At 41.2% G+C, this 10,553-nt stretch overlaps 1 protein-coding gene and 1 pseudogene across 1 annotated transcript; both read left to right on the plus strand.

Moving 5' to 3' along the window:
- The first annotated feature begins 2,822 nt into the window (after positions 1 to 2,822).
- On the plus strand, positions 2,823 to 3,083 carry LOC126945886 (cytochrome c oxidase subunit NDUFA4-like). Its single transcript, XM_050775880.1, has one exon. The coding sequence runs from the start codon at positions 2,829 to 2,831 to the stop codon at positions 3,081 to 3,083; it is 255 nt and encodes an 84-aa protein (XP_050631837.1). The 5' UTR covers positions 2,823 to 2,828.
- Positions 3,084 to 6,569: 3,486 nt separating this feature from the next.
- On the plus strand, positions 6,570 to 7,915 carry LOC126946703 (tubulin beta-4A chain-like; annotated as a pseudogene).
- The last annotated feature ends 2,638 nt before the right edge of the window (positions 7,916 to 10,553 follow it).

The raw sequence follows: 10,553 nt of genomic DNA on the forward strand, positions 1-10,553 counted from the left end.
GCATTATCAATCTTTCCAGTATCTCTTTTGAGTGCTTTTTGCACACCCTAATGACCTCCACTAATTCCCTGGATCTCACCACATCTCATTAGCCTGAACAGGAAGAAATTACAATTTCTACGTTTTCTTTGCCCAGATTCATCCCTTTCAGGCCTTCACACATGTGCATCTCCTTTGAAAGCAACAATTAGCTGTATCCTTCTGGAAAGCTTCCAGTCTTCCCTAAGCCAATCAGATTCCCTAGGTTTCAGAGCAGGAGCTCTTCAAGTAAATACATAGGTGCTGCTTCTTTCACTCAGATCTCCCTGCTACCTAGGAGAGCTCCTCTATGACTTTGGTGCTCTCAACACTACTCCACAGAGTGGACCAAATAAAACAAAGGACAAAGAGTTCAATCCTGTCTGTTTAAAGTCTTATTAGCAGCTGCAGAAAAAAAAAAGTTGCCAGTAAAGAGCTAGAATTGTCTTTTCTTGAAAATTCACAATTGTCTATTGACATGAATTAGCCAAGTTATCACTGAGCCCTCATACTACAGAGAGAATATAGATATTAAACTACCACCTGGGAACCCACTTAGGGAGGTTTTCATATAACCAATGCCTGAGCCCTGGCATAGACTAGGATTTCTCAGCTTTGACACCATTAACATTTTAGGCTGGGTAATATTTGTTGTGAAGGGATGTCCTGTCCATTGTAGGATATTTAGAAGCATCACTGGACTCTACCTACTATATGCCAGTATCACAACACTCCTTTCTCAGTTGTTACAACCAAAAATATTTCTCGACATTGCCAAATGTCCCCTGGAGGAGGAGGAACAAAATTGCCCTCATTTGAGAGCCATGGTCCTACACCAATTAGATCAGAATTTCAAGGGGTGAAGCCTGATATTCTTTAAAAGCCCCCCTGATAATTCCAATGTACAGCCAAGGTTTAGAGCCACTGCCTTATGCAGATATCTGAGCCTCAGTTTTCTCATCTGTAAAATGAGTATGATGAGGATATCTACTTCACAGTTGTTCTAAAGATCAAATGAGATAATATGTGGTGGAAATGTTTTATGCATCATTAAATAAATGTAATATTTCTCCCATCTATTATGAAACCTAATCCAGGTGTTGTCAGACTAAGCCTGGATGCCAAATCCTATTTATTATCTGCTTTTATATAACCTGTGAACTTGTGGTTTGTACTTTTTTTTTTTTTTTGAGACCGAATCTCGCTCTGTCTCCCAGGCTGGAGTGCAGTGGCATCATCTTGGCTCACTGCAAGCTCTGCCTCCCAGGTTCACGCCATTCTCCTGCCTCAGCCTCCCGAGTAGCTGGGACCACAGGCACCCGTCACCACACCCGGCTAATTTTTTGTATTTTCGGTAGAGACGGGGTTTCACTGTGTTAGCCAGGATGGTCTCGATCTCCTGACCTCATGATTCGCCCGTCTTGGTCTCCCAAAGTGCTGGGATTACAGGCGTGAGCCACCGCGCCCAGCGGTTTGTACATTTTTTTAATAGCTGGCCAAAAATCAAAGTAAGAAAATTTTTCAATTCATGACAATTATATGAATTTCAAATTTCTGTATCCATAAATAAAGTTTTATTGAAACACAGGTATACCCATTAATTTATAGATTGTCTATGGATGCTTTTACATTTTAAGTTCAGTAGTTATGGCAGAGATTTCATAGCTCACAAAGCCTAAAATTTTTACTATCTAGCCCTTTACACTGAAAGTTTTCCCCATTCCCTAATCACAATTTAAAATATTCAAGCTAGTTTCTTTTCCTGGCTCTCAAGTCCCTTTCAAATCTGCTTGGGAGGGCTGCCCTGCTCTCCCCAGAAAAGCTTCAATTATGTAAGCAATAAATCTTTTCATACCCTCTTGGTATGTGTGTGGCATCATCAGTCCTGACATCCAAACCAATTTTCAGGTGGGCATCCATTCTTTTTCTTCAGGATGGTCACAACACAGGCAGAGGGAGATTTGAACAGAAGACAACATAATGGCTAAAGCAAGATGCTATGCTGCTGACTGAAGATGGAGGGATTATGAGCCAAGGAATGTAAGAAATTCAGCTTCAGATGCTGGAAAAGGCAAGGAAACAGACTGTCCCCTAGAGTCTCTGGAAAGAGTGGGCCTTGCTGATAGCTTGATTTCTGCCTAGTGAAACTCATTTCAGACTTCTGACCTACAGAACTAAAGAAGAATAAATGCCTGTTGTTTCAAGCAACCAAATTTGTGGTAGTTTGTAACAGCAGCCCTAGGAAACGAATACAGTGTGTAAGACTACTGGTGCCTTAGTACAAATTGAAGCAGTGCCACAAAATAGTACTAGTAGGCATTGTGTTTGTTACCACCATATGCTGTTTTATTAAAAACGTCAGTTGCACTTGTCTTACATGGAGCAGTGAAAAGTATTGATGTTATAAATATTGACCCTTGAGAATACAGTTTTTAAATATTTTGTATGACAAATGGAAAATATGCATAAAGCACTTCTGGTACATCTTGAAGTATAATCACTGCCTCAAAGACAAACACTTGTGCAATTTAAAAGCAACTCTTCATGAAACACCATTTGTAGTTAAAAGAATTACTGACAGACAAACTTTGGTTATTCAGACTTGGGTTTTGGGCAGATGTTTCTCTAAAATTAACAAAGTGAGGTTGTCACTTCAAGGAAAACAACTGACAGCATTATTTGTCAATTACAAATTCAAGTTTTTGTGTAAAAATTAGAGTTTTAGAAAACTTGTAGTAGATACTACTTACTTCAAAGTCTGATAACTAGGCTTGTTCTCTCCTTTTGAATCAGAGGCCACTGCTGCAAACATGCTCTACCAGATCCTCAATCAAGCCAAGAAGTATCTGAGCATGATTCTCCTCTTTGAGTTTATTGGAGATGGAGGTACTAGAGCAGCACTGTATGTCTTGCATCCAGCATTGTTCAATCCAGATGTTACTTGGAACAGAAAGAATAACCCAGAGCCCTGGAACAAACTGGGTCCCAATGATCAATACAAGTTCTACTCAGTTAATGTGGATTACAGCAAACCAAAGAAAGAAGGTCTTGTAAAACTGCTTTAGAATGAAGGTCCTCCAGAAGCCATCTCCAATTTTCCACTTAACTAGGAAATTTTTATCCTCCAAAAGCATGAAATCATGTTGATGTGTTGTGTAGGAGGTTACTCTCATTAATAAATATTTGAAACTTACAAAAAAAGGAAAGAAAACTTGTGTCTGCAACCATAAGCTGCACAGCTTTCTGAAACATACTTTCCTGATAAGATCAATGGTGATAGTAACAAATGTGATATTTTTAATATTGTATCATGAAATATGTCAATATTTTGAAAGGTCTGCATAACTCAGTGAAGCAATATTTTTAAAATAATCACTGCATGATGCTACAAAATCATGCATAGGTAAAAATTCCATTCCAGGTGAGGATAGGCAAATGGATTTTTCATGTATAAAAACACAAGCAGTTCATTGATACAGTTTCAGTTTGCATTTTGGAACTAACCTCCAAGAAACTTCCAAATGTCCAATTTTAGTATATCAAAAACCATCCACAGTTATCTGCATAGACTACTTTAAAACTCCTGTCTTTTCCAACTACATATATGTGTGAGATAGGACTTTCTATATTTCACCCAGAATAATATATCACAGAAGAGTGAATGCAGAAACAGATAAGAGAATCCAGCTCTTTTCTACTAAGACAGAAATCAAAGAGATTTGCAAAAAATAAAAGCCCATGTTACTTTTCTCACTAAATGTTTTTGTTTTGAAAAATATAGTTATTTTCATAAAATAATTTGTGCTAACATGTAATTGATGTATTATCACTTTTAAATGAATACATAATTAAATATTTTTAATTTCCATTTTAATTTCTAATGCAGTAAATAATAATATATTTTACTCAGATAAACAAAGGTTCTTTGGGGTCCTCAATAATTTTTAAGAGTAAAATTAAACAGTTGGAGAACTACTGCTCTAGAAAAACTCAGGCCCGGGCACAGTGGCTTACACCTATAATCCCAACAATTTGGGAGGCGAAGGCTGGCAGATCACTTAAAGTCAGGAGTTCGAGACCAGCCTGGCCAACATGACGATACCCCGTCTCTACTAAAAATACAAAAATTAGCCAGGCATGGTGTCACCCACTTGTAATCCCAGCTACTCAGGAGGCTGAGGCAGTAGGATCACTTGTGCTCAGGAGGCAGAGGTTGCAGTGAGCCAAGATCATGCGCTACTTCACTCCAACCTGGGTGACAGAGCGAGACTCTGTCTCAAACAAAAAAAAAAAGAAAGAAAAACTCATATGCTCAGGAAAACATGTTTGTGGCAGCTTTGTTTGAAACAATGAAAAGACGAAAACAATGTAAATATTCAAGAAGAGGTGAATGAATAGGTAAAATGTATGTATTCATAAAAGGTAATATGTACTGTTGAAAGAAGACTTACAAGTATTAACATGGGTGAATCTGACAAACATAATGGTGAGGAAGTTGTCAAATTCTCTGTAAAGAATGATAGATTTATATACATTTTTAAACTTTTATATAAAGTCAAAAGATACTCATTAATGATACTAGATTTTTGTCTATGTATATATATATGTAGTAAAATTAAATACATGAAAATGAATGAGAAGAATGCCCACCAACTTCAGGATATGGTTCTTCTGAGAATGAAGAGAATGATTAGGAAGAAGTACAAATTAGACTTGACCTCTATCTATATTTTATTTATTTAATAAATAAAATGATTCAAAGCAAGTATCATAAATTATTAACATATGTGAATTCAGGATGATAGGTACATGGAACTCTCTTTTATTAAATTCTCTTCCATGTATGTTTTGACAGTGCTGCCCTCTCTCAGTTCATATATCAGTCATGAGGTCTCCAGAGAGAAGAGTGAGAATTCCACAAAACAGAGTGGGTTTCAGTGGCAGTCTCACCTCTTCACCATCTTTCAGAAGATTGCCATAAATTGTTGTTTATCTGCAACTCATAAGAGGATTTTAAATTATACTATCTAGTTTTAAATAAAACTGTCCTTAAAACGTGGATAAAGAGCTTGAATAGATTCTTGCAAAGAAACTAATTGAAAATAATTATGCAAATGGAAAGCTGGATAAAGAGCCAAGACCCATCAGTATGCTGTCTTTAAGAGACCCATCTCACATGTAAAGACACACATGGGCTCAAAATAAAGGGATAGAGGAAAATTTCCCAAGCAAATGGAAAACAGAAATAAGCAGGAGTTGCAATCCTAGTTTCTGACAAAATAGAATTTAAATCAACAAAGATCAAAAAAGACAAAGAAGGCCAGGCACATGACTCATGCCTGTAATCTCAGCACTTTGGGAGGCCAAGGCAGGCGGATCACCTGAGGTCGGGAGTTCGAGACCAGCCTGACCAACAAGGAGAAACACTGTCTCTACTAAAAATACAAAATTAGCCAGGTGTGGTGGCACATGCCTGTAATCCCTGTTACTCGGGAGGCTGAGGCAGGAGAATCGCTTGAACCCGGGAGGCAGAGGTTGCAGTAAGCTGAGATCATGCCATTGTACTCCAGCCTGGGCAACAAGAGTGAAACTCCATCTCAAAAAAAAAAAAAAAAAAAAAAAAAAAAAGACAAAGAAGGGTATTACATAATGGTAAAGGGTTCAATTCAACAAGAAGACATAACTGTCATAAACATAAATTCACCCAATCCAGGAGCACTCAGACTCATAAAGCAAGTTCTTAGAGACTTAGACTCCCACACAATCATAGTGGGAGACTTCACACCCCACTGTCAATAGTAGACACATCATCAAGACAGAAAATTAACATAAAGATATTCAGGACCTGATCTCAGCTCTGGATCAAGTAGACCTGATAGATATCTACAGAACTCTCCACCCAAAATGACAAAATATACATTCTTCTCATCACCACATGGCACTTACTCTGAAACTGATCACATAATTGAAAGTAAAACATTACTCAGCAAATGTAAAAAAAAAAAAAAAACTGAAATCATAAGAAACAGTCTTTCAGACCACACCACAATCAAATGAAGTCAAGATTAAGAAATTCACTAAAAATCACACAACCACATGGAAATTGAATTACTTGCTCTTGAATGACTCTTGGGTAAGTAATGAAATTAAGACAGAAATCAAGAAGTTATTTGAAACTAATGAGAACAAAATGACAATGTACCAGAATCTCTGGGAAACAACTAATTCAATATTAAGAGGGAAATTTACAGCACTAAATGCTCACATCAAAAATCTAGACAGATCTCAAGTTAAGAACTTAACATCTTAACTAAAAGAGCTAGAGAACCAAGAGCAACAAACCCCAAAGTTAGCAGAGACAAAAAATAACCAAGATCAGAGCAGAACTAAAGAAGATAGAGACATGAAAAACCCTTCAAAAAACCAACACATCTAGGAGCTTTTTTTTTTTTTTTTGAAAAAATTAATAGCTCTCTGCCATCTCCACAGCATCTTCCACCCACACCACTGCCACAGCTCCCCACACTCACACCACTGCTGCCACATCCACCCTCAGCGCCACCACCATGAGGGAGATCGTGCACCTGCAGGCTGGCCAGTGTGGTAACCAGATCCGGGCCAAGTTTTGGGAGGTTATCAGTGATGAACATGGCATCACCCCACAGGCATATACTATGGGGACAGTGACCTGCAACTGGAGAGGATCAACGTATACTACAATGAGGCCAGAGGAGGAAATTATGTTCCCAGAGCAGTGCTGGTGGACCTGGAACCCAGCACCATGGACTCTGTCCTTTCCAGCCCCTTCGGTCAGATCTTTCAGCCAGACAACTTCATATTTGGCCAATCTGGAGCTGGCAACAACTGGGCAAAGGGGCACTACATGGAGTGCATGGAGCTGGTGAACGCTCTCCTGGATGTGGTCCAGAAGGAGGCCAAGAGCTGCGACTGCCTTCAAGGCTTCCAGCTGATCCACTCGCTGGGGGGTGGCATGGGGTCTGGGATGGGCACGCTGCTCATCAGTAAGATCCACAAGGAGTTCCCAGACCACATTATGAACACCTTCAGCGTGGTGCTCTCACCCAAAGTGTCAGACATGGTGGTGGAGCCCTACAATGCCACGCTGTCCGTGCACCAGCTGGTGGAGAATATGGATGAGACCTACTGCATTGACAATGAGGCACTCTATGACATCTGCTTCTGCACCCTCAAGCTGACCACCCCCACCTACAAGGACCTCAACCACCTGGTGTCGGCCACCATGAGCAGAGTCACCACCTGCCTGTGCTTCCCGGGCCAGCTGAACACCAGCCTGCACAAGCTGGCCATCAACATGGTCCCCTTTCCTTACCTGCACTTCTTCATGCCTGGCTTCACGCCCCTGACGAGCCGGGGCAGCCAGCAGTACCAGGCCCTGACAGTGCCTGAGCTCACCCAGCAGATGTTCGACACCAAGAACATGATGGCCATGTGCAACCCGCACCACAACTACTATCTGACTGTGGCTGCCGTGTTCCGGGGCCGCGTGTCCATGAAGGTGGACAAGCAGATGCTGAGCGTGCAGAGCAAGAACAGCAGCTACTTCGTGGAGTGGATCCCCAACAACTTGAAGACAGCCATGTGCAACATCCCGCCCCGTGGCCTGAAGATGGCTGTGACCTTCATCGGCAGTAGCATGGCCTTCCAGGAGCTGTTCAAGCGCATCTCCAAGCAGTTCAAAGCCATGTTCTGGCCCAAGGCGTTCCTGCACTGGTACACAGGCGAGGGCATGGATGAGATGGAGTTCACTGAGGCTGAGAGCAACATGAATGACCTGGTATCTGAGTACCAGCAGTACCAGGACACCACAGCCGAGGAGGGCAAGTTCGAGGAGGGGGCCGAGGAGAAGGTGGCCTAGGTTGCTCCCATCGCTTCCCATCTGTCCCCTCCAGGCTTCTGACCTTTGATCCCCTAGGACCCTCCATCTCTGACCCCTAGAGCCCTGCTTTCCCTCCAAGCCTGACTCACCCCTGACCCTAAGACTTTGCCCTGACCCTAACAATACCTTTGGAGCTCTCTTTACCTCTGGCTACTTCATCTCCGACCCTGACTCCCCTTTGATCCTTGAGCCCTAATTTATCTTTGACTCCCTTGAGCTCTTCCAACCTTGACATTCCCAGGAGGAGCCCCGCTTCACTCCTTCTGACTCCAGAAACCGCTCCTTTAACTTTATGGGCCCTCCTTCACCCCGACCTCTGCTTCACCTTTGACCTCTGCCCCCCATGAATCCCATTTTACGTCTAGACCTATAAGTCCTGGTTTACGTTTGACCCCTCCCTCTGAGCTGCCCTTCACCTCTGACCTTGCCTCACCTTTAACTCCCTACCTGAGCCCCAACTCCTACCTCTGACCCCAACTTCTCTTTCACCCATGAATCCCCTCTGATCCCAACTTCTCTTTCACCCCCTACGAACCCCATTTTACCTCTACACCTGTAAGTCCTGGTTTACATTGGACCCTTCCCTCCAAGCTGCAGTTCACCTTTGACCTTGCCTCACCTTTCACCCCCACACAGCCCCAGCTCCTACCTCTGACTCCAGCTTCTCTCTGGTTCCCACAGACCCCATGCATCCTCCCTGCCTCACTCCCCTCAGCCCCTGACGACCTTAGCTTATCTGGGAGAGAAACAAGGCCTAGTGCCTGTAAGGAAGAGAGGTTGCCCCTGCCCTCCCTACCTGCTTCCCTGCCTCGCCCTAAATAAATAAATTAATTGTTAAAAAAAAAAAAAAGAAAACTTAATAAAATAGATAGACCACTAGCTAGACTAATAAAGAAGAAAGAGAAGAATCAAATAAACACAATTAGAAATGATAAGGGGGTTATCACCCTGACCCCACAGAAATATAAACAATCATCAGAGAAAACTATAAACACCTCTATGAACATAAACTAGAAAATCTAGAAGAAATGGATAAATTTCTGCAGAGATACATACTCCCAAGACTGAACCAGGAAGAAACTGAATCCCTGAATAGACCAATAATGAGTTCTGAAATTGAGGCAGTAATAAATAGCCTGCCAACCGAAAACAAAAAAGGCCCAGGACCAAATAGATTCACAGCTGAATTATAACAGAAGGGCAAAGAAGAGCCGGTACCATTGCTATTGAAAATATTCCAAAGGATTGAAAAGCAGGGACTCCTCCATAACTCATTTTATGAGGCCAGCATCATCCTGATACCAAAACCTGTCAGAGATACAATAAAAAAAGAAAATTTCAGGCCAATATCCTTGATTAACATCAATGCAAAAATCCTCAACTAAATACTGGCAAGCTGAATACAGCAGCACATCAAAAAGCTTATTCACCATAATCAAGTAGGCTTCATCCCCTAGAGGCAAGGTTGGCCCAACATATGCAAATCAATAAGTGTGATTCATCACATAAACAGAACTAAAGACAAAAAACTCATGATTATCTCAATAGATGTGGAAAGGCCTTCAATAGAAATCAATATTCCTTCATGTTAAAAACTCTCAATAAATTAGCTACTGGAGGAACAGACATCAAAATGATAAGACCCATCTATGACAAACCCACAGCCAATATCATACTGAATGGGCCAAAACTGGAAGCATTCCTCTTGAGAACTGGCACAAGACAAGGATGCCCTCTCTCTCCACTCCTATTCAACATAGTATTGAAAGTTCTGGCCAGGGCAATGAGGCAAGAGAAAGAAATAAAAGGTATTCAAATAGGAAGAGAGGAAATCAAACTATCTTTGTTTGCAGATGACATGATCCTATAGCTAGAAGACCCCATCATCTCAGCCCAAAAGCTTCTTAAGCTGATAAACAACTACAGCAAAGTCTCGGGATACAAAATCAATGTGCAAAAATTACTAGCAGTCCCGCACACCAACAACAGGCAGGCAGAGACCCAAATCAGGAATGAACTCCCATTCACAATTGCCACAAAAAGAATAAAATACCTAGGAATACAGCTAACTAGGGAGGTGAAGAATCTCTACAAAGAGAATTACAAACCACTGCTCAAGGAATTCAGAGAGGACACAAACAAATGGAAAAACATTTCATGCTCATGCATAGGAAGAATCAATCAATATCACAAAAATTGCCATACTGCCCAAAGTAATTTTTAGATTCAATGCAATTCCCATGAAGCTACCAGTGACTCTTTGCAGAATTAGAAAAAAGAAAAAACTACTTAAAATTTCATGTGGAACCAAGAAGAGCCAGTAAAGCCGAGACAGTCCTAAGCAAAAAGAATAAACCTGGAGGCATCACACTACCTGACTTCAAACAATACTACAAGGCTACGGGAACCAAAACACCATGGTAGTGGTACAAAAACAGACACATAGACCAATGGAACAGAATAGAGAACTCAAAAACTAAGACCACACACCTACAACCATCTGATCTTTGACAAATCTGACAAGAACAAACAGTGAGGAAAGGATTCCCTATTTAATAAATAGTGCTGGGAGAACTAGCTAGCAATATGCAGAAAACTGAAACTGGACCCCTTATTT

This window comes from Macaca thibetana, chromosome X (assembly GCF_024542745.1).
Source record: "Macaca thibetana thibetana isolate TM-01 chromosome X, ASM2454274v1, whole genome shotgun sequence".
Taxonomy (NCBI): Eukaryota; Metazoa; Chordata; class Mammalia; order Primates; family Cercopithecidae; genus Macaca; species Macaca thibetana.